Source organism: Oryzias melastigma, linkage group LG22, assembly GCF_002922805.2.
Source record: "Oryzias melastigma strain HK-1 linkage group LG22, ASM292280v2, whole genome shotgun sequence".
Classification (NCBI taxonomy): domain Eukaryota; kingdom Metazoa; phylum Chordata; class Actinopteri; order Beloniformes; family Adrianichthyidae; genus Oryzias; species Oryzias melastigma.
The window spans coordinates 22,645,736-22,670,408 of NC_050533.1; the positions used below are offsets into that span (position 1 = coordinate 22,645,736).

The 24,673-nt window shown below is 40.0% G+C and overlaps 2 protein-coding genes and 1 long non-coding RNA gene across 3 annotated transcripts; 1 reads left to right on the forward strand and 2 right to left on the reverse strand.

Annotated features, from left to right (window-relative positions):
• The first annotated feature begins 549 nt into the window (after nt 1–549).
• LOC118597970 lies at nt 550–10,888 on the forward strand. Its single transcript, XR_004946996.1, has 2 exons — nt 550–708; nt 10,445–10,888. It is a non-coding gene; the product is annotated as an uncharacterized LOC118597970 (long non-coding RNA).
• Nucleotides 1,446–5,368, reverse strand: LOC112160339 (ubiquitin-conjugating enzyme E2 D2). The gene is made up of 7 exons (XM_024294820.1): nt 4,953–5,368; nt 4,178–4,241; nt 4,020–4,051; nt 3,815–3,892; nt 3,484–3,589; nt 3,290–3,383; nt 1,446–2,157 (listed from the first exon to the last, which is right to left on the reverse strand). Exons 1-7 carry the CDS (start codon nt 4,974–4,976, stop codon nt 2,112–2,114), a joined length of 444 nt encoding a protein of 147 aa, XP_024150588.1. The 5' UTR covers nt 4,977–5,368; the 3' UTR covers nt 1,446–2,111.
• zmp:0000000662 (RING finger protein 145) lies at nt 7,619–24,667 on the reverse strand. The gene is made up of 11 exons (XM_024294706.2): nt 24,115–24,667; nt 20,499–20,748; nt 18,889–18,997; nt 15,816–15,907; nt 15,259–15,500; nt 13,917–14,092; nt 13,693–13,833; nt 11,735–11,917; nt 11,499–11,646; nt 10,461–10,817; nt 7,619–8,559 (listed from the first exon to the last, which is right to left on the reverse strand). The coding sequence occupies exons 2-11, from the start codon at nt 20,665–20,667 to the stop codon at nt 7,963–7,965; spliced, it is 2,214 nt and encodes a 737-aa protein (XP_024150474.1). The 5' UTR covers nt 20,668–20,748; nt 24,115–24,667; the 3' UTR covers nt 7,619–7,962.
• Between the last annotated feature and the right edge of the window lie 6 nt (nt 24,668–24,673).

Genomic DNA, 24,673 nt, shown 5'->3' on the forward strand with positions numbered 1-24,673 from the left:
AATACTTTGTCTTGTAAACCTGGTTGTCAGTGACAGAGGTCAAAGGTTTCCTCTAGGCCTGTTTTCACTGTCCACTATTTTGGTCCATTTCTCCTTGCAGATCTTCTCAAGAGCTGTGATGTCTAGGGGCTGTTGGCTGAAAATAAGGGTTTTCAAATCCCCCCTACAGATTTTTTTGGATTGAGGTCCAGAGACTAGATCACTTCAGAACCTTAAAATGCTTTATACGTGACTCTTCTTTGTATTGGTAATTGGAGGGTAAGGTTGATTTTTCGGCATTAGCATTACTTAACATGTTTGTTTTTGTTTTGTCTTGTTATTTCTCAATTACTAGTTGTTAGCCTACGTAAAGCTTTATACGTAGCTGCTCCCTCAGGGTCCCCAACCCTGTTCCTGATGAGCCACTCCTGCTTGTTTTGCGGATAACCCCGCTGCAGTAGATGTTGATAAACTGGATTGAGTGAACCCAGTTTCTGATTGACTGAACACACCTGATCCAGGTGACAGGTAATTAATGAAGGGGAGGTTAGGTGCAAAACAAGAAGGGCGGTAGCTCACAAAGGAAAAAGGTTGGAGACGTCATTCTGGAAGATTCAGCCACGCTTCCTCGAAAGTGATGGAAGGAGGAATTTGCCTAAAATCTCACTATGACTTAATTTATTCTTTCCTTTACATGGATCAATCATCCTGTGCTATTGGCAGAAAAAAGTGAGTATTACATTTCTGGGATAGAACTCGGCAAAAAAGGAAAAGAAAGCAAAACAAAAATGTGCTGACATAAGCAGGGAGGTTTTTGAAGCCCTGCAAATTCTGAATTCATGACAACGAGGTCTATTACTGTAGTAACTTTTGTTACTGTAGTCCCAGCTTTCCCTCTTCAGGGTATTGACCAGTCCCCCTAAGTTTCCTCCCCATCCTTTAGATCATTTCCAGGTGAGATCTTTCATGGCCAGGTGGAGGGAGACCGTCAGTGATCTTTTATTTCTGCCATTATCCAATAACGTGCAAACTGTTGATTTCATCAAACTGTTTGTTCAATCTAGTCTTGTGTCAATGTTTGTGTCCACTGGTGTCCTTTGAAAGCTCTTTGGTAATGCTATAGAAGTTTTGGTCTGATTGTTATAGGGTGTAGACAGGTGTCTTAATCAGAGAGGAACTAACAATACAGGAAACATGGAGAATAGAACTTCAAGAAGTAGGAAAATGTTTGTCTGTAGAACAGAAGGTGGTTTTCGAAAAGTTTGTCAAATACACATACTATACCTTCCAGGATTCCGCGATTGCAAGTATTAAAGCAAATTCAAGCAAACTCCGCAATTTGCACGTAACTTCACCGCAACTGTAACCAATCTACTGTGACAGTTGTGGGTGACAATGTAGCTTTATAAAAGTGAAGGTTTTACAATAAAGGAAAAAAAAAAAAAAAAAAAAGAGAGAAAAGGCAGTCATAGTTGAAGTATCTTTATTGAAGGATAATCAAAAAGTAACAGAGCAGGATTGAGTATCAGCATTCACCTTGGCTGAATTATTTTGGGCTACATGAAGACAGTGTTTAAAATAAAATAAAAAAACAAAACAAACAAAAAAACCTTGAAAGCTTCATTGGGAAATCATGATTGATGTAAACTGCACTTCACCTCAGTCCACTCGTCAACACACAGGAAGCAGCTTCTAGTTCACCTCAGGGACTCTGATAGATTCTGTTACACTTCCTCATTCGACCAGTAGGGGACAGGCTCCAAAAATTTTCAAATTTCAGTCTAGAGAAAATGCTGATGTTAGAGAGGGATGCCAAAACAAAGGCCGTCTTCAGTGGGGTGGGTGCAGTCACCGTCAGTCCAGCTAGATGGAGTGACAGGTGAGGAATCAATAAGGTTCTGAGCATGCTCAGATAAAACATCTGATTTCTGATTCATTTCCTCTCAAGAGATGATAGTTTGTCATACTGAATGTTGGGGGGCTAGAAGAAAAAAATTTCTTTCATGAACAGGAAAAAAGAGAAAATGATGGGGGTGGGGGGGTCAGGTGGTGATTAACAAAAAGTGAAAAAGAAACAGAAACCCAAACTTTAATTTTAAACGAACAGTTTCAGCAGCTTCCAATGAACGCTGTCACATCGCGTACTTTTGTGTCCATTCTTTTGCCATTTTGGTGTATCTGTAGAAAAAGAAAACAGAAGGTTTTAGAGGAGGGGGAGGCAGTACTTTCAATTCAACCTGTACACCTGCTGTACATTACAAGCTGGATCTGGCGTACTGGTAAGCAGTGCAGCTCGCATTCAGGCAGCGCCACAAGATACAAAAAGCAGAAACCAGACCTCATTTATGAGGTTAGTAGACACGTCTATGTGCAGACCTTTGACCTGGATATGCAGAACTTTAAAGACCCACTCTGAGGAAATGTCTTTTTTTACGTCAACGTGTTTTTGAGAACATTTTCTTAAAATAAAACTAAGCTTAAAATTGCATTTCTGAGTTCTGATGCATCCACTTACACACAAATAAATCCATGAACGTCTGTTTTCCTCGTCTGAGCTGGAATCTGGATCTAAACTGAATGACTGGATGTAAGCTAGCAGGAGAGTATGTAAACCAAGAGCTCTCATTGGTGGGAGGAGAACAGCTCAGTTGAATTTCTAATGAGCTAATGCCGCTCTGCGGAAACTATGTCCTAGAAAACGACAAGATTTTTTTAATTTGCCTACAAAAACAGCGCAACTATTAAAAAACACTTAAATAGGTAAAGAGATTATCAGAGTGGGACTTTAAACACTCTTGAAACATTTGTGCAGGAGCCTATAAACAAACTCTTTGCTGGGCACGACAAATTAAACTTTTGTTCTACTGTCATGCATCCGGCTCGTTTTCCATCAGACAAACTCATCACGTTCAGGTCATCTTTGAGGAATAACAGAACCACAGATCCAAGGGAGACACAGGTGTGTGTCCAAACAGATTAGTGCAGCATTAAAGTCCAGCCTCGGGTTATTGCTGGTGCCAACATCCAGGAATACCAGCCAAGATGCAGCACTGCTGGATAGCCTTACCCTACAGCATGGCATACTTTGCTGTCCACTCCTGAGCTAGTTTATTGTACCTAACAAAGTGAAACTGGATTACAAAATCTATCCACCCGGATTAACCAAACTCAAGGTAGGGCTTGAGTTCGTCACACGTAAAAGAGTGTTTTTCTTTTAAATCAATCTTTATTTATATGGCACTTTTAATACATAAAGTAATCAAAAGTTTTGTACCCCAAAAATAATTGACAAAAGCTGTATGTTACTCACTTCTGACCATCTGTTTTGTAGATTCGTGCAATCTCTGGCACTAGTGGGTCATCGGGGTTTGGGTCACATAGGAGTGAGCAAATGGACAGAAGAACTACAAGAGAAAGGTTGATGGAAACTCAGTTTGACGTCTAAAAGCAAACCTTTCCAAAATAGGGAGCAGTTTATCAGAAAACAAAAGAACATCATCCTACCTTTAGAAATAGTAAGTGCAGGAGACCACTGTGATCTGAGAATATCCAGACAGATACTGCCGTTACTGTTAATATTTGGGTGGTAAATTCTTGTTGTGAATGCCACCTGAGGGAGAGACACGCAACAAACATTTGAGTTATGCAATCCAGCTCCTGCGGCAGAGCAGGCTGGACCGGCAGCTTCACGTAAACAGGGGAAAAAAAAAATAGAATGATAGTTTCGCTTTATTCTAAAATCAAACGCTTTGTCTAAATCAAAAGACAGCACCACTTCCTGCCTTTACTCGTTACTATAGAAATGCACAAGAAGACATCCGTCACAACAGCTCACCTTGGGGGGTTTGAAGGGGTAGTCTGTTGGAAAATGGATTGTCAGGAAGAAAACTCCTCCCTGATATGGACTGTCACTCTGAGAACGAGAAGTTTAAATTGAGTTAGGAACTTACAGATCACAACATAAAAAATGTTTACATGGAGAAAGTTACGACCCCCCCATCCTACACCGTGACACCACAGGAAGGTCATGAAGTACTTACAGGTCCCATGATGGTAGCCTGCCAATGAAACACTGCAAAGGACAGAAATGAAACATTAAAAAAAATGCTCACAGGTAGCAGGCCTGACATGAACGCCACTTCCTGTTCATGACATCCACAAACATATTCAGTGAATGTGGTTATTTACTGCTACTTACTGTCATCTCCCACCGGGCCAGCAGAGCACTGAGCTGGGGGGTCACGAGCCAGGTCATTCAGTTCCTGTCAGGAGATGAGCTTCAGTCAATCAAGAGTGACAAACGTGAACTTCTCGAAGGACTGAGTATGTGAGGAACAACCTCGGGTTAATGTTACCCCCATACCGCCTCCTCCTCCCCCCGGTTGGGCCCGCTCAGCCCAGTTTTTATCTCAGTGGTAAACATAAAGCCCGTGCGTATAATGTTATTTTTAGGCGAACGTCTATTTTGGAGCGCAGGAGACCGGGCCCCACCCCGGCCTTTCCTCATAGAGCCTTCCAGATACCGGCAAGCCGCGGGCGGCCTGCCGGTACTCCGAAGCTGCCCGGGTCCTCTCCGGGCCGGTGCTTACACAACCTAAAGCGCACACGCGCGGCGAGGCCCGTCGTGACGTGGGCCCTGACCAGCTCCGTTAGGTGTGAATCACGGAGAACCGAACACAAACACGCTAAGACCGGCCGGCCCTGAACAGACGTCAGCTCCAACAAGTTCAGGCGAAAATCGAAACTGCTAATCATAGCTAATCAGCTAGCTAGCTAACTGCGTGTGAGCCGGCAGTGTTACGTTTCTGACAGAAATATTACGACTCAATAAAACTATAACCGCCATCGGACCGAGTAGAGCTCCACACCAGAACCTCGAAATGGTACTTCCTCGTTAGCCTTCACGGAGAATAGTTAGGGAGGCTAGCATGGAAAGCTAACGCTGTTAGCACGCAGTTCCGCCGTTCTCTTACCTTGTGGATCCTTTTAAGGGCCATCCTCCCTCCGTGTCTGGGCTTTTCGTCGTATTAATGCGGTAAGTGAGCACAAAGGCGGGCTGTGATGTTCCAGGATGACCGCTTCGGTTAGATAATTCACGCTGGCTCAGCTCCACGGCCTGTCTGCTCAAGCTAGCTGATATGAGATAGCGGGTTAAAACTACGTATGCGCTTAAGAATTCAGGAAAACTGTCGATGTTCCTCAGGAAACTCCTTCTTTTTGGTTTTATTCTGGATTATCCGTGTCCCCTCGGGAATTGACTAATTGCGAACGCCAGGTGGAAAACCCCGGCCTCATATAATCGCCCCTCTTTTAGGTTTCGGTCGATGCTGTTAGCTAACTAGCCGCTGTTCACATACAGATGAGGCTTTATGCCGTGAGGGCGGAGTCAGAGTCATAGGAGGGCGGAGTCTGTGAGTGGGAATGCGCCGTCATCCTGCTGTGAGGGCGTGGTCAGTTCGACATGAGGGTGGATGAGATGGCAGAATGGTAATAAACAGGGACTAGAAAACTTCTGTCAACAATTTTATAACTTCCGGTTCAGAACAAAGCTGTCTTATCCTTATCTCACCTTTTCATACAGAATTGTTGTTCTTTTAAAGTATATATTAATAGTGATTTTTTGGGGCTTTTGCTTTAAACTATAGTTTTTTAAAAGGCACATACAAAATAAAAAAAAATGATTTTATTATTTGAACTGGATGTCACTAAATCTAAATATGCTCATTTAATTTAGCCATAAAAGGGGCAGGGTTAAATCCTCCTCTTTTTCAAGCCATACAGATTGTGTACTTTGGTATGTGGTTTCATTTTGTTGCTTTACAACCTGTTTGTTGCAGACTGCTCACCTGCATTCATTCTCTTTATTTCTTCAGATCTTGCTTTTGTTATTTTTGCTTCACTTTGGTTAATGGTAGGTACATGAATTCATATCTTTTCAGCTGAACTCTGTGTGAGGAATGATTCCAGATTTACAGTTTGAAAATATTCTTGAGGCCGTAAACAGTCACTGCTTCAGCTACCAATATATTTCAGCAATCCTCAAGCAGAAAGAGTCGAACTTTGAAACTCACTCAGTAGAAAATATCTTTACTTAGATCAGGGTCGGCAACCTTTAACAGTAAAAGAGCCACTTGGACAGTTTTCTACTGATCAAAACCTAGAAGGAGAAGCAGAATTTAGCCTTTAAAAAAATTAGACTTACATTCAAGGACTTGCATAAAATATGTGCTTTTAACTCATACAAGATCAAACGTTTTACCACAGTTCATCTTTGTATATAAAATCTGTTCATTCTGGAGGTAGAGTTGAGCAAAAAAGATGTCTTCAGGTCAACAGGAATGTAAAAACCTACATAGTTTATCATCTATGTGCACCTCAGCCATCAATTTATACATTTAATCTAAATGAAATAAATGCTAATTAAGTAATCCTTACTTTAAGAAAATGCTATTTTATTTTTCTTTTATTTATTTTTCTTTTTTCCCTCTTTGTCCTCAGCAGTCTTACACTGCTGGGTTTTGTTATTTTAGTTTGGGGTTGGACCTTGGTAGTCTTAGTTTGTGGGCTTTGTTTATTTGTTTTCTTTCGGTAGGTCCATCTTTGACTAGTTTACATTTTTCCTCCAAATATAAGGATTTGATAAAAAAGTCACATATTTTACAATATGCTGTTTCTTTTGTGACTAAATATTTTCTGATTGCTTACATAGCTAAACCCTTTTTTTTATTCTGGCTTTTCTCGGATCGATCTTTCCTGTTCGACTTTTTTTTTTTCCCAATAGACGTTTCAGAAATTGTAATGCCATTCAATAAATCACATAAAACTGACCTAGATAACTTCATCGCCATTTTTTCTTTATGTCTTTAATCCAATCACTTTTCATTTCCGAGTAAAAAAAAAAAAATCTTGTGGAAAAACAGGAGTAGCATTCATGCTGTGGCACGTCATCTTAATTACCAAACACTTTTCTCTTTTAGTTAGGTTGCTTTTAAACCTTTTGTTTTTATCAAAAAGCAGAAAAAAGTGTCTTTGAGCCCCAACAGTCTTCATAAAACACGCTGAGAGCAGAAACGCTCATATCAAGCAGTCTTTGAGGCCTGAAAATCATCTAGAAATATCCCCAGCGTGTTCCAAATGAATTTGCTTGAAATTTGAATGTTTGTGCTTCTCGCAGCCGGCGGTGACGCAGAGACAAACAGGAACTTGCTGTTCCAGGAAACCGCAGCCTGTATTTCTGTCCTCAACTGTTTGTTGTTGGACTGAACGTCAAAACTAAAGTTCATCAACCTTCTCTCCAGACATTTAGGCAAAACCTCAGTTGGAAACTCAAGTAATAGAAATTGAAATCACCAATAAAATAGAAAAAAAAAGGTTAATTATTTCACTTACCGTAAACTTCCACGTTGCATCTGCTGACAAACACAATAACTACAGCTGAGAAGGTCTGAAAACCACACAGGATGTTTTTGAACTGCTACAGGTTCAGCTGGTTTAAACCTACAGCTTCATAGTTAAACCAGGAGGCACAATAGATTTAAAAATCATTTAGAAGAAACATTGTGTTTGATTATTTAAAAATGTTTTAAAAAAATAAACTACTGAAACATAAAAAAAAAAAATAGCCAAATAAACAACAACATTTCACATTAACTGTCTGATGCAGGCTCCAAAACCCCCAAACATTACAGATCAGCATCAAATATGAAAGAAAATGTGTTTAGAAAGTCATTTTAAGGTAAACGTCATCTGAAAACAGTAAATTCAGCTTCATGTTTCAAGATTTTATTCTTAATTTACGGCTGCAAAACCAGCTCAAGGTTTCAATCCAAAGCAATTTTGTCTGGAGTGAAGAACCTTCACAGATATTTCTGATAAAACTTTAGCCCCGCCCTCCTGTAGAGTCACGTTTCTGACCCCTGCAGGCACTGATACAGGGCTTCTGCAGCAGACTCTGGGTGGAACAGCTGGAGGTTCTGCTGATTATCAGAGTTCACTCCAGAGGGGGGTTCCAGCTGATTTATCACGCTCTTCCTGCGCTGGATCGGAGCTGCAGCGTGATCCGAGCGCCCCCTCACTGCTGGAGGGGAAAGCATGAATGTTTCTGAGGCCGAACTGTTGGGCGTCACATTGGTCCGGGGCTCTGACCCCAGCTCCGGGTGGAGAAGTGGGAGGAGAGTCTGTTCTGGTCTCCTCACCCTGACTGAGGCCGTCAGGAGGAGAGCTGTGACCTGGTGGATCATGGGAGGATGAAGGAACTGGATCGGCAAACCCACAAAAGTCTCCGGCCGATTGGAAGCAAAGATCGGGAGCATCATCAGCTGGATGCTCCTCCTCTTCGTTCTCATTGCTCCGCCCCCTCTCCTGATGCTCAGGGGGATCAGCAGGGACCTCTTCAGCCGGTGTGTCCTTTGCTGCGGAGCTGTCAGCGTTCTGTTCTGGTTCGGCATCTCTCTGAGGAGACGGTGCTGGTTGTATGGGTTGGTGACACATGGGGCACGTTTCCTGCACATACAGCCACTTTCTGAGGCAATTTCCATGGAAGAAATGTCCACAGGAAGTGACCACAGCAGAGCTCATGTCCTGGGAAGAGACAGAGGTTTGACATGAAGGTCTGAGGGCCAGAACCTGGCTGTTGGTACCAAAGAAACAAAAACATCTCTCCACTGTCAAAGAATCTAAACTCCCATCATCTTTTGACTTATTCTAACACTCCCCAGTGTTTTTTTTTAATTATGATGATGCTGTTTTTAGGCAAAATTTAAAAAAGTAATATTCTAGGACATAGTTTCTGCAGAGCGGCAGGAGTTCATTCAAAATTCACCCTTTAAATTGTAGCTCGGGGTATCCCCATCCCCCTTTCCTCCACCTTTAACTGAGAGCTCTCTGTTTACACCATCTCCTGCTAGCTTACAGCTCCTCAGCTAACATTAGCAATGCAACATTGAAGGAATATTGAAGCTATCCAGCCGTACAGTTTTGAGTCTGATACCAGATCAGAAAAGGAAGACATGATTTGGACACACTTTCTCATTCGAAGCGTTTCTTTATTTTCACGACTATTTATATTGTAGATTCCCACTGAAGGCTGTAAGTGATATTTGACCTAGAAGGAGAGAGATGGAGAGCTGCAGCAGATCAGCCAGACCTGAACCCCAATGAGATATTTTGGGGTGAGCTGGACAGCAGAGTGAAGGCGAAGGGACCAACAAGTGCTAAACACCTCACCTTCAGGATTGTTGGAAAACCATTTCAGGAGACTATATCTATAAGCTCATCAAGAGAATGAAAGAGTGTGTGAAGCAGTAATCAGAGCAAAGGGGGTGTTTTTAAGACACTAGAATATCTAACAGTTATTTCATAGTTTTGATGCTTCAGTGAGAATCTAAAATGTAAATAGTCATGAATATTAAAAAAAAAAAACAGATTGAATGAGAAGGTGTGTCCAAACATTTGGCCTGTATTGTACATGGATCTAGTCGAGTGTTTTTTCAACCTTTTTTGAGCCAAGCTAGACTTTTTTCTTGGGAAAAAAAAAATCGTGCAGCACACTGGCATCCAAAAAGGTTAAAAATTTAAATCTGTATTGATGTACAGTCCCTCCACGATCTTTTGTGTATTTTTTTAAATAATTAAAGCGGGAAGCGTCATTGGAGTGCAGAGGCGCTGTCACTTTAACCCAATGAATCATGGGGGATGTAGTGCAAAAAGCTGACGCAGATGCCGGGCAGACTCAGGTCTCTGAGCTTCATTCTTCTGTTCACTTTTTAAACTGTCTGACACCGGATCCCGCTGGAAGCTACACCGCTAAACACGAGCTTTAGCGGTTATGTTTGTTGGAACTGAGAGACTTTTTGAGCCGAATCAGAACAAGGAAGTGAGGGCGTTAACCACTTCTGATTGGTCAGATTGATGACATGTGATTAAGCCTCCAACAATGATTGGCAGAAAAAATTGAAGGGGGCGGGACTTTTCTAAAAGCAGAGCTAGCGGCTAATTTTGCTGCCAGATTGCTGTAACGTCATTCTGATTAAAGAGCCATTTATAGAATCAAAGAAAAATGTCTTTTACAATCTTTCATATTCCTAACTATCCCGTGTTAAATCTCTCACAGCACACTGGTTGAAAAACACAGATCTAGTCGTCTACAAGTGGATTCATGAGAATGGAGTGGAGCAGGAAGCTTGTGGCCCCTTGGAAAAATAATCACAATGTTAAGAACACTATTTTCATTGGAGCGGCTCTTTGATAAATATAAAAATAAACCAGATCATAGAACAGTTTTTCCTTATGGAGCTCCTTCATTTTTTTATCATTTATTCATGATTCATTTCAGCTGCTAAGAATCTGTCTTTAACCTTTGTGCTCTCTTATGGGGTCCAGATGACCCCACCTTTATTTTGATGCGTGATTCCTCCCATGAAAAAGGAAACATGGAAGTGACTTTTGTACACTCGTGGTGTCACAGGTGTCGTATGACTGACCTGAAAGCAGATGGAGCAGACGTCGTCGTGCTGCTGCAGCTGCTGCTCTGAGGCTGCAGGAAGAGAGCTGATCTTCTTGGCTGCTGCTCGCCTGAGCAGGAAGCTCCTCCATCCAGTCTGAGCTCTCAGCCACACGTTGAAGTACGAGTGGATGATGATGACGGACGCTCCCATCCAGCTCCACTCCCCAAACAGAGACTCCCAGGTGCCGTAAGCCACCACACAGAGCGCCACCAGGAACTCCAGCACCCGGCTGACGGCGTGAACCCAGTAGATCACCTCATCCAGACTCTCGATTGGGTCGCTGCGGAACAGCTCCACCATGAAGAGCAGATAGATCAGCATGGTTCCTGTCACCTGGAGAGATGACAAAGTCACCAGGATAAATGAGAAAATTCCTTGGAATAAATTAGGGATCGTGAGATCAATCTGAGTTGATGGTATTCCATTTAATTTACGTTCCTCTTTTAGTTTTGAAATGATATAAGGGTTTTATTGATAATTGGGTGCTCCAGAGTTTTAACCTCCTGTCCAAACGGAAAAGTTTACCTTGTTCTATTTATCAGGTTGTCGTATTCCAGACTGATGTCATTCTGTTTGATACTGGTGAAGATTCTGACCATGTCTGATAACAGCCACAGACGGACAAGTTTACTCTTGCAAATCTGTTTCCTCTGAACGTACATCTCTGTTCACGTTTAGCAGCGTTGCTGTTTTGCAGATTTGATTGTTTTTGAGACGGAGCACTGTGACATCTCCACCCCTCTTCCTCATGAGCTAATAACCTGCTTGTTCTGCAGTAGTTACTGATTAGCTGGATTGAATGATCCCAATGTCTCATTAACTGAACACACCTGATCCAGGTGAGCAGAAATTTTACTTTGCAGATTTCACCTGTCACAGGTTATGTTTTAGAACTTCTGTGATTAATGAATGTCAACTGTAATGACCATTGGTCTGGAAATGAATGTTTGGTCAGATTGTTTTTTGGTGGAAATGTTTAGGCTATATTCAACTGTTAAGGTCAGCCCTCCTTACCTGCAGTGACGTGAGCATGCAGCTGGACACGAGTATAAGAAGCCAGAAGTCCATGTGGAAGAACTGAGATATTCTAAAAGCCATGAACACTGGAAAAACCAGCAGGAAAAGACACATACTGAGGCCTCTGATGTGTTTCCACAGACTCCTGGAACCACAAAGGACACAAATAAATAAAAAACAAAGACACCCTCCACAATAAAACTAAAAAGTTCTCCCACTGCTGCTGCAGTCACCTGTTTCTGGATGCGCCCAGCGCCAGGATGATGGGGTCTGTTATTTCAATCATTGACTGCAGAGTGGACGTGGTCACAATGAAGAGGATGATGCTGAGGAGGAAGGTGCGCTGCAGAGCCTGCATGTCCAACAGGCCGGTCTGAAGAGCAAGAAGCAGCAGAGTCACGCCTTCCGTCACGCCCCTGACAAACCACACGGAAAACACAGAAAACGCAGGTTAAAATGAAAAAAAGGGAGTTAAAATAACAAACAAAAGCTCTGTTTGATAAAAGACACCTTTAATTAATCAATGAAACCATTTTTCAAAAAAAAAAAAATACTACAATTTTTGTTATTATTAACAAAAAAGAGCCATTTCAGATGTTTATGATTATACAGAAACACCTAAAGAGATAAACAGGTGAAAATCCATCATTTTCTGACAAAATTACAAGGGTGCTAATATTTTTGGGCAATATATGCATTAAAACAAAAACAATTCTGCCTCTAGTTATTTTAGTGAACCTTCACAATAATGAGGACTTATTTTATTGTTTTGTCATGTCATCCAGGCTTCACACATCAGATAGGAGCTGAACTGCAGTCTCAACTGTTCTCCCTGTGAACTCCTTTCTAAGAAAGCTAAGCTTTTTTCTGGCACAAACACAGAAAAACAGGCTCACTTATGGTGTGAGATGTGCCTCAAAAGGGAGGAATCTTTAAAATAACTGAAATATTGATTTAAAATAAATAATTACTGAAAAAAAGACATATCACAGAAGTAAATGTGAAAAAATAACAAATTGCTTAAAAATACAAATAAAGTGTATAGATAATGAAGTCACCATGAAAACAAACAAAAAAATTGATTCTATTTTATTTCCTGAAAGTCTAAAAGATTACAAAGATCCTGAATTTCCATCTGATGAGTGTGATGTCATGGCTGTGATGAAAAAGTTCTGCTCTATGCCCCACGTCTCTGCAGCCTGCTGGAGAACATGAAGCCAGAGGAAGCAGAACCTCAGAAGCTCGTATTAAAAGGGGCCTTTAACTAGCAATTGATTCATTTTAACTTATTAATATAATCATGTGTTTTGGTTAGGTGTGTGTTTATTTTATTAATTAAATTTTTACTTATTCTCTTTTTATTTGCTCAATATTTTATATTCATGTTATTCCTATCTGCTAGCACTGTATTTATATATTTTATTCATTTAAAGACCCACTACGACCCACTTTGTAGCATTTTTTTTAACGATGGAGGACATATATAAGGAAAATTAAGCTAAAAATTGCATTTCTGAGTATTTCTTTATTTAAATTGTAGTGAATCAGGAGCAGATGAGAAAAAATCCTCCTTTAATCAATTTAAAAAGTGTTCTCAGTGGTATTATAATTATGATTGCTATTTTAGCCAAAATTAAAAAAAAAACTGTTATTTTCTAGGACATAGTTTCGGCAGAGCAGCAGGAGTTCATTAGAAATTCACCTCTGAGTTGGCGCAGATTAACCTCACCTGTCTTCCCTAATGCTGAGAGTTGGAAGCACAGAGCATGTGCCCCACCCATATTTTTATGTGTTTTATGCATATTTTTATTTTTTGTTCCTGATTCAAAATGATTTGAATGAAGAAATAGTCAGAAATGCTATTTTAAGTTTACTTTTCTTAATGTATGTCTTCAATCATCAGAAAAAATCCACAAGAACAACGGGAGGAGGTGGAGGGAGACTTTTTCTTACAATTGGAAACATTGTGGCTGAAGCAACGTTCAAATGAAAGAAAAAAGTGTCTGCAGAAATGTTGAAGGATCTTTGTAGTTGAGAGTGTGCTGAAGTTCTCAGGAAGAAACATTTCTAGTGAGCTAAACAAACGAGCAGTGAGAGCAGAGTTTTGGTGTCAGAATAGTGGAAACTGCTGAAACGGTGGTGGAGTTCAGAGACTAACTAACGGACAACAGGTGAGACCACAGCCTCTCACCTGTGCATGACGTTCTCATTCTGAATAGCTGCAAATCCTCCCAGGTAAAACTTGCACAGGTTGAGCAGCCCAAGAGCCAGGTAGGACACGACGAAGGTCAGACCCAGAAGAGAGTAGGGCGTGGCGCAGCACTCTGACACACTGCACAGAGCAGCAGCACATCATCAGTCAGGAGCGAGGCTGAGCGAGGCTGAGCGAGGGACGGGGACAGAGGGAAGTCGCACCTCGTCAGCAGGAGGAAGATGATCCCTGAATGGACCGCTGAGGCCCCGGCAGACAGGACGTCCGAGCACAGCTGGACCGTGAACAGAACACACCAGAAGAGAGAGAAGAGCGCTGGGACGGCAAACTGGTTCCACAGGGAGATTCCCACAGCCAGGAACCTGTAGAGCTCAGTGATCTGGAGCAGAAAACATCCAGTCAGGAAGAGCAAAGTGTAGCTCTGATGCTCAGACACACCGGTCATGTGATACGCGTTCAAAAAGCACAATGAATGCAGTTTAGCATATGGTGTTGGTGCTGCTATCCTGTACTAACAGGTGTCAGAATACGACTCGATGAGGCTTGGTACAAAATGTCAAAGCGGTGCAAACCTCATGAATCTTGATTCAGGTTTTTTCTTTCTCAGCTATATTCCGATACAAGAAACACTTTCTGTCTGAAATTATTTTATTAATTTATCCTCCATGATCAATATCTAAATAGTTGGGCCTTTATTGGATTAAAAGGAATACCATCTATTCATCAATATCAAATCTGAGTCCCTGATTGGTCAAAGTTCAACTGATTTAATTTTCAACGCACGTTCTTTGTACGTAGAGTCCAAAAACTTGGATAGTGACGAAGGAACATGAGAGTTTTGAACAAGGAAAAACAAAATGCATATAGGCGCCTTTACATAGACTTTTCATTGGTCGAACACACAGTTCAGGGTGTGAACATATCATTCGTCACAAACACCTGTAGGGGTGCTGAGGGTTATATTACAGAATAGCAATGAACACATTTAATCAATAATAATTAATATAATTTGAAGTGCTTCAATTAATTAGCAACCTCCCTAATTTTATACTGAATTCATGTGCTTTATTTAAATTACATTTTTATTTAAGTTCATACATCAAATCCAACATTTTTTATTTAAGAATTACTTTAAATTATGTTTGTGTCTCCCCTGTGTTGTATAAGTGTCTGCTAAAACCTGTCGCCTGCAGCATGCCCATAGGAAAAATGTGAATAAACATTTTTGTTTACAGAGCGGTCTATGGTCTTGATATTTTATGAGGGCTACAGGTGTGTCCATTGATCTCATGAAGTCAGTCTTTACCGGGTTACAGAGCGTGCTGACTCAGGATTTTTGTCTTTCCTGCTAGTAAATCACAGAAGGACTCAAGTGTGTTTCCCGTACTCTCTCTTTCAATATTAGCATTTTTCTCTTCACGTTTCTTTTTTTTGGGAGGGACAAAGACACAAGCACGTAAACATCAGCTCTGCTTGTTTTCTTGGCTTGTCCGAGTCCTCTGGACTCGCCCACAAGTCAGGAAAGAACCTGGTAAATGTGATTACCTCAAACTGAGACAGCTCGGAGAGGGCTGCTCTGGCCAGGCGATACGGCACAAAGAGGTTTGAGAGGAGGAAGGCTGCCACCCCCGCGGCCGTCAGCCCCACAGACAGAGAGCTGATGGTCAGGAGGCCGGGGTGCGGAGGAGACCAGAGCCGAACCAGCAGGGGGAGCATGTGAGCAGAGAACAACCACACCTTCCTGGTCCTCATCAGGAAGGCACACAGCGTGCTGAGGATGATCTGACCTGGGCAAGGAGGAGTGACAGTGAAGAGTACATAGGATTATTTTAAAGAAGAAAAACGGCATCAACACTATAAAACCTTAAGCTTATTTTCTGTTTTTGTTCTTATAAGTGATTCTGACCCAAATGACTGAGCTGGCTGTCCTACTCAGGCCTAAATCTTTTTAGCTTCACAGATACTTGCTAGTTAACCTTTACAGGCATGTGGAATATCTGCAGGAGTCTGTTTCTGTTCTCAGTTTGATGTAACTTGTAATCTTGTACAGTAAAGATGTACTTTTAAAATAACAGGAGGTAGATTGAAGTGTGGATCCTCACTTGTCATGGCAGAGACAAATCTGCTGAAGGCTGAAGCGTTCAGGTGAGCTGCAGCGTGGTAACCGTACGTCAGCTCCTCGCGGATGTAATCCCTGAAAGAACACGAGCACACGCACAGTTTTCAATCTGTGGTCAAAGGAGATTATGACAATTAATATTCTGAGCTGAGTTTATCATGAGAGCATTTCCTTTTAACCAGCTGGCATTTTAGGAACTAAAAGGACTTTGTAAATAAAGGCATTCCCAGTGGTCTTTTAATTACGGTTTTGCTGTTTTTAGCCAAAACTAAAAAAGCTGTGTTGTTTTCTAAGACGTATATTTTGATATTATCTAAAATTCATCTCCAAGTTCCAGGCGGAAACATATGTGCAGAGCATCCCCGCCACCCTTTCCCCTCCCCGTTTATGAACAATGCATGTAGTTATGTTCCTCAATGAACATTTGTCAAATGTCTGAATGCAGCAATCACACTCAAACAAACAAGCATCTCTGCTGATTAGTTTTTGTCAATCAGTTTGATGTTATGATTCAGCTGTTAAATTTAAGATTTTGACCAAAAGTGTAGCTTCTAATCTTGTTGTTTGTGGTCTGTTCCATATGCTTTCCAGGGGCCCGTTTCAAGAAGCAGGTTTTGTTGGAACTCTGAGTTCATGAACTAGAAATTCAGTAAAACTCTCAGTTTTCGGTTCCAGAAAGAGAGATAACTCAAACCTGTGAAAGTGGGCGAAACCAAGCCCGTTACAAGAAGCGGGTTAAGCTGAACTCAGAATCAATCACTATGGTAACTGAGTCTGTGAACGTAACCTGGTCGGTAGCAGGTTTTCTTCAGGAAACTTAAGAGTTCTCTGCGGTCTCCGCCCCTTTTTAAAGTGAAAGATGTTCAAATATGAGTTCATCATTAACATTTAGAGAACATTCACATTAGAGACGTCACGTTTCCACCACTCAGAAACCAGAATAACATGTTCATTCATAGAGGATCATGTAGAGAGGAGGCTGATTAATCCAGAGGAAATGTTATTTACATCAAGAGAGGATTTTGAGGCCAACGAGTCGACTGACTGCAGTTTACGAGTTTACTTTTCCTCAGTTTAAATCCTTAACAATGGAAATCATTAAATTTCAAACACCGGCAAGAGTCAACTCATCTACCGTGCTGCGCATGCGACAAATGTTAGCTTGGTTGTCAGCTATGCTGCTGTCCCCTGTGAAGAAACGAGTTCGAATCCTGGTTACGGAAAGCGTTTTTATTGATCAGGGCTTTTAATGGTCGCGACGCTCGCAACTGATTCTGGTTCTAACAACTTCAAGTTGATTGAATCAAACATTTTCAGCTGTTCTGGAACCGAAAACTCTGAGTTTGAGAATTTTGAGTCCACGGACTCCAAGTTCAGGTTTCAGCTCTAAATTTGTTGAACCTGCTTCTTGAAACGCGCCCCTGATAAATCTTTTACTTTGTGAACGTAACAACCGTGGGTATTCAGCGTATTAGTGCATAACAAATGGTTTTTCTGATGTTTATTTACATAATTTCATCAAAAAAATCTTGGTTGAAAAAAACTGAATTTTTGACATGAAATGTGAAATGGAGAAGTTTCAAGCAGCACAATTTTTAAGACTCAGATATCAAAATTCAAGACTTTTTAAGGTGTTAATTCCAAATTCATAAATTCAATGATTTTAAGACTTTTTTGTAATTTATTTTTTAATACGTTTTCAGAAAACATTAGATTATGTTACATTTTACAATGCAGCTTTTGCTTTTAAGACTTTTTAAGACCTGCAGGAATCCTGTTCGTTTCTCAGCAGCAGATTCTTTGAGGTCAGAGTGTGGTTACTTTCTTACTTACATTAAAAGCTAAAAAAAAAAAAAAAAAAGATTCCCCTTTTCATTCTTTTCTTTGAAAAAATATACAACAAAACCAAACAGAAACAGCTGCAGATCTAATGTTCTTTTATTTTGAAAAAAACGTATTTTAAAATCTGTTATTTTTCTGTCTAAAAAACAGTTTTAGCTCTCAAGAAAAACCTGTTAGTCAAGATGATTTATGTTATATATTCAAACAGATTGATGTAATTTGAAGCTGCTATTGTTATTTTCAAAGTAAAAATATTGTGTTATTTAATGAACAGGTATGATAGCGTCATACCAGAGTGAGCATCTGTTTGAAGCGAGCATGTGTTTGTGGTTTATGCAGCAGCTCTGCTGCTCCTGCAGCAGACGGACGCTTTGGCGTGCAGACGAACCATCCGAGCTGCAGCAGATCACAGAGCTGCACAACTTCCTGATGAAGCCGCAGAGTTCAATTCCTCCTGAACCTACAGCCATTTCTGTATGTGGCGGTGCATTCTGGGAACTCGGCTCTCTGCATTAAAATGTTGGAGCTGAAAACAAACTGCCTGCGTTTGTTTGAGCTGCTGACAGAGACGCTCAATGACAGAAGCTCCCCGCCGCATCAGCACATGCACACTCAACGTGCACGCAGGACTGCGCTCTTGAAGTTTAGTTACTCAATCGCTCACCTGGATATTAACTTACACTGATAACTAGTTCAAAGAAGAACCATTAATACAGGTTACAAGTGGAGGATAACTTCTTTACACGTCTGTGAGGGATAGAATTCTAATTTGTTCGAAGGAGATAGAGACTTTTTGTGCCAGTATACAAATATTTGTATTAATTCATAAAATGTGATTCCCTGGATTCTTTTTTGACATTCTCAGTTGTAAGATGATCTATGATGAACAGTAAAGACCTTAGCTTTTTCAGTGGGACAACTTGCAGAATCAGTAAGTGACAAATATTTTTGTCTCGCTTTAAATGAATTAATTTTTCAAGCTATACGTCAAAACTTAATCAATGAACCAAAGTTGATGTTGTCCAAAAAATGAGTTTTTCCTATCTAATCTTTACCTTGAGATGGATTACACTTCAGCATGTGTCAGATTTGTGGCTGTTTTAAGTTTTTAGAAACAACTCTTCACAAATCTGTGTTAATTCCAGGTTAAATTTGACCTGAAGAGAACACGCAGATGTCCCGAAAGTGTTTGTAAAGCAGAAACACAAACTCACTTGGAAATTTGATGCCCCATGTAGAGGAGAAGGCCGACTAGGATGTGGAGGTAGAGCGTCACAATATGTCTCAAAGGCAGAACTAAAACCACCATGTTTATGAAATGTCCTGGAAGACAAAAAAAAACCCTCAGTTCTGTCACTGGTGTGCATCCACACAAGTCAAAGGATTCATATGAGATTCACATGAAAGCAGGAAAAGAGCAACAACTTCACTAAGTTATAAAACACAGAAAAGCTTAAGACTTCTAAAACCAAGATTGTCTTGACCATGTCTGTGATTGGCTGATTACAGATTTGCATTAACGAGCAGCTGGACAGGTGTGCCTGATAAAGTGGCTGGTGAGTGTACATAGTGTAGTGAAGCAATAGTTTGAGAGAAAATATCAATTCAGTTAAATAACTGCATGAACACTAGGGCTGCCACGCTTGGTCGACTAATGAACGACTAATGTAATAGTCCATTAGTTGTTATTTTGTATTATATGGAGACAGAGTGTAGTAAAGTTTAACAAAGCTGTGAGCTTTCCGCACAAAAACATGCACTTTTTTATATTTGAGTTAGTGAGAGCAAAACTTTATCTTTAGTGAAAAATAGTTCCTTGTTTCTGATGCCGACCTCATTTAATCACAATATAGTGATTCTCCTGCTCCTTTCTGTAAGTTTTTCAGCATCTAAACTCAATCACACTTTCAGCGATTTCATCAATCTTGGTATCAAAATGTTCAGCTTGTTCAGGATATTACTGCTTGTATTTTTGGTTTTCATAAACTTTATAGTTTTAGGCTAATTTTAAGCTATTTTGGAGTTTAGCTAGTGTGTAAGCAATGTATTAGCTCTTTGGCTAATTTGGGAATCTGTTTTTTTTGTGCTAATCTGGAGCTAAGCTAATATTTTAGCAACATGCTAACATTTTTAGCTAATTTGTTATCCACTGAGGTTTTAAATAGGCTAATTTAGTTTTTAGCTTCTATTTTTGCAACAAAGCTAACTGTTCTGACTAAATTAGTTTTAGGCTATTTTGGAGCTTAGCTAAAATTTAAGCAACAAGTTAGCTTTTTTGGCTAATGTGACATCTACTAAGGTTTTTGGGAGTAATTTTGAGTTTAGCTCAGATTTAAGCAACATATATTAATATTTTTTTATAATATTTTTGCAAAATTGGCATGTATTAGGGATTTTTAAGCAATTTTACAAAAAAAAAAATTCAGAAATTTAGGTAAACATTCAGCACTCTTTCATAGTTCCTTAACATTTCCAGTATTTTGGCAAATTTTACATTTTGAAAACAACTTTTGCATTTTCAGGAACTTCTTTCAGCAAAAAGCATTCACACTAGCATCATTGCAGGTAATGCAACTTTTTAAGTTTGATATTGTTTTAATCCGAGAAACTAATGAAGGACAGAGGCTGCACAATTCATTGAAAGTTTAATATACTTTCATCTTCATTGCTTTTATTTTTAGTTAGCTTACAGCTAATGATGGTTAAGATGTGTGTTTTACATCCACTTTGCGCATGACCCGATTAGTAGACTAATTGAAAAAAATAATCGGTGATTAGTCGACTATTAAAATAATCGTTTGTGGCAGTCCTAATGAACACTCACCTATATAATAGATGTTCCAGATAACATATTTGTATTTGAAGAGCATGTTGTCGTTCTTGGCTTTCAGGTGCTCCGTCAGACCTTCGACGTCGCATTTGTACAGCAAGTCCAGGACCAACATGCTGGGTACCCTCAGGGCGATGTTGGCCAGCTCCTCCAGACGACTCATGGTGTTTGTAGAAGCTCCAGGGTCACATGCTGGTCCACACCGACGTCTTTCTTTCTACAGCTTTAACCACGCTGCAGTCAGCTACAGACACAAGAGAAAAAAAAAACTTCTGCAAGTAGCTCACAAAAACAAACATTTCTGGAGACACAACAAAAAGCAAGGTATTTTGTTTATAGTATAGTGCTGTAGATCTCTTCTTTGTTGTAACAATTATTCATGGAATAAATGTATTTGGAAAGCCTGTTAACCTCCTTTGAGAATGAAGACACATCTGTAAGAACATGCATCTCTTATAAAACATTGTAAGAAAACACATATTTAACAACTAGCTTATGTGATAAACAAACAAGAAATACTGCAACCTTGAACACGTCCAATCTTGTCTGATCTGGGAAGATAAGTATTTGACTGCTGGTCAGTTCTTGGAAATGAGACTGCCTGGGACAAACAGGTACTCTAAGGTGCTACAACCACATGGGGGCACCCTATGGTCTTTTCATGTGCCGGTTCTGTGAGTGGGTAAGTGCAGAGGGTCAGCTAGAGAGGACATTTCTCATAAAATGAAAGACAAATCAACTGCACTTTGTGGGGAAATTCCCTCTGGCACTCCTTAACAAGAATAGTCAAAATGTGTATATGTGCACTTGTAAGGAACATTTTTTTTAAGCCTTATTCACATGCACCAGTACAGATGCTGCAGGTTTTTGGGTTGTCCGGGCGAGCGGAGGGTCACAGAGAGGAGTATCTGCATATTCAGGGGGACGTAGGTGTGTCTTGCAGTTCCTTTGAGGTACGACCACCTTATGAGAATGAAATACATCATTGTCGTGGGTGTGATAAGTGTATTGTGAAGTAAGGATAACGTGCAAGTTACAAGCACTATAAAGGTGATGCTGTCGTACCCTTATGCCACTCTAGTTGTTCGTAAGGTGAGAGTACTGGCTCCTTACTAACAGCGAGTAAATGCTACATGCGATGTACAAATGGTCAGAGGTCGACACAAACTACACTGTCTAATTTCTTAAATTCTAAGAGCACACGCTTATCACTTGAACAGTACTAAAGAGTCCCTTGTGAGTTCCATCCATGCACTGAAATTAAAACCCATGAAGTCTTTTGTGCTAAACAGCTTTTTCTGCCATTGACTTATGCTTGGTGTTCCTCGTAACAATAAAAGTCCTTTACTTGTTTCTACCTTTGTACTGCTCACATCAAGGTTTAGGAATACATAATGTCAGTGCTTATTTGACATAAGGGCTTCCCAAAATGTTGCTCCAAATGAACCAAAGCATAGTAATGAATTGGGGGGAAAATGAAACAACTTTTGAATGTATCAGACTGGAAAAATTAAAATGAGCTGCCATTCTTGGCAAATCATGCTGAAGTCTCTCAACTGTCTTGTATTACACCATCCTGTGCTGCAATGAAAGACAATCCTGCTTTGTTTTCAAAGTGAAGTAAGGAATTTGCTGGTCTTTGTCACTCATGTGTTTGAAAATGCTGCATGTCCTGATTCTATTTGCAGCTCGCCATTTTCCTTGTTCCAGTGAAGTAAACGTGGGGGTGTGAGGGGCTGTAAGCTTGCAGGAGACCACACCAAAGATCCCGTCCATAACTCAAAGGTGAATTTCTAATGAACTCCTGCTGCTCTGCAGAAACTATGTCCTAGAAAACAACACGGGAATTTCGATTGTGCCTAAAAATAACATAATCATAATTAAAAGAACACTGAAAACACTTTAAAAATAGATCAAACGATGATCGGGGTGGTATTTTCATGTAAGGAGGGTCAATCTAAATGAGTCACCAGGCCAATTTTGGCTCCTAGACAACACCCTAATGTCCCAGGACTGTCCATCATGTCTAAAGATAATGGGGAAAATCTACTTTATTTTGGAACTGTAATCATCAACATGATGTAATTTCAGATGAAGGGACTCCTCCCACACATTAATGCAGCCTGCAACCAGCAGCTCCAGATCCACATGTGTCTCTTTTATCTCTCCATTGTGGCTCCTTGGCCAAACATAAAATAAGTCATGGAGACTGCTGATCCAGCCATGTCGACCGTCAGAGTCAGCAGCTCCCTCTAACCAAAACTACCAAAAGAAAACAAATAAACAAAGCCTGAAAACTAAGACTATCAAGATCCAACCATAAACTAAAATAACAAAACCCAGCAGAGTAAGACTGCTGAGGACAAAGAGGGGGAAAATAACAAACAAATAAAAGAAAAAGAAAAAAGCATTTTTTTTAAGTAAGGAAAACTTAATTAGCATTTATTTAATTTAGATTAGTTAAGTTGAAGCTGAGGTTCACTTAGATGACACACTATGTAGGTTTTTACATCCTTGTTGACCTGAACATATTTTGTTTGCTCAACGCTACCCCAGAATGCACACATCGTATATGCAAAGTAAAACGTTGGTAAAAAGTTTGATTTTTTTATTAGTTAAAAGCACATATTATGTTATGCTGCACAAAAAAACGAAAAGAAAAAAAAAAAAAAAATCACATTTTGAGAGTTGGTAGATTATTTTTATATTTTTGCTTTTTTTGGTGCCAAAGATAGACATAATTCACATTTATCATTTAAAATAAGGTCATCCAAATCCAAATTTAAAAGTAAGACTATGTGGCTCCTTCTAGGTTTTGATAAGTAGAAAACGAGCCCGAATGGCTTCTCCTGATAAAGGTTGCCGACTCTTGCATGAATGGCTCCGATGGTGTAACAGCTCAGGACAGATCTGTGCTTTAACACTTACATCTGAGTTCTTGAAGACCTCGCTGTCATTGTAATACACAATAAAACCAGTAAAAACTATTCACTACACCTCAACTGGGTTGTGTTAAAAGGAATACGGAAAATTCAGAAACAACCGTTTAACGTGTTTTTGATTCTCAGTAGATTTGCTTAAGTATAATTTCCACATCACCTATCACTGTCAACAGACAGGTAAGGGTTTAGTCAAGATTGTTAAACTACTAGACAAAAGTCATGGGGCCTTCATGATGCATCTTCTCTGCTACAGCAGACTAGCACAGCATGAACTTGACACCACCACATCTTTAAGTATGAAAGAGTTTGATGATCACATCAGAGTGGAAGCAGTCTGACATGCATTGAGCTTTCAGATGAGCTTTTCATTTACAGCTCTGACTGGAACTACTACAGTTACTGTCAATGTTAGGTTCTGTTAAAGCTGCAAACCAAATTGTTAGCTCCAATATCATTTTTAGTTCTCAGCTCCATGACAGCTGATAACTCATTTCTAAACTAAGTTCTAGACATTACATTAAACTTAGCAATAAACCAAACTGTTAAATCAGTAGTATAAACTTTGTTTCTACCAAGTTGTGAATTTAATTATGAACTCGGTTGATAGCTAAGATATAAACGTGGCTTTTAACTTGCTTATCGAAGTTGCTTAAATCATTTTCACTCACCTCCTCCAGACTTCCGGTTAGCAGGCATTAGCTCGTGCCCGCTGCTGGTTAGCAGTCTCGGTTTCAGTCCGCGATTTTCTCCCACTCTTCGACTGTTTCCGGTAAACAAACTCCCGCTAATAAAATACTTTTAGCTATTTTTTCCGTAAAAACAAAATGACGAGGCACTGACATGACAATTTAGTCGTTTTATAAAAAGAAAGCGACTTCAAACGCACTGTTTTGACTCCAGAAGCTGCTATGAACACTTCCGGTCTTACGTCATGTCACAGTTGACCAATCAGATTTGTTCATTTCAAATCTCAAATGAAATCAAATTTCCGGCTAATTCCGCGTTCATTTTATTTATTCATGAGGTGGAAATGTACGTTTGGTCCTTCGTTTGAACAAAATTTACTTTTTTGTGTGTACAATTCAGTAACAGATTTGTCAATCAGATAAATAAAAAAACAAAACCAAAAAAAACACCAGATCTATAAGCTTTCAAACAGCTGTTGTTTCTTGTTAGAAGAATATTCATAAAAACTAGGAGCAGCTTTAGCAAAAAACAAAAACAACC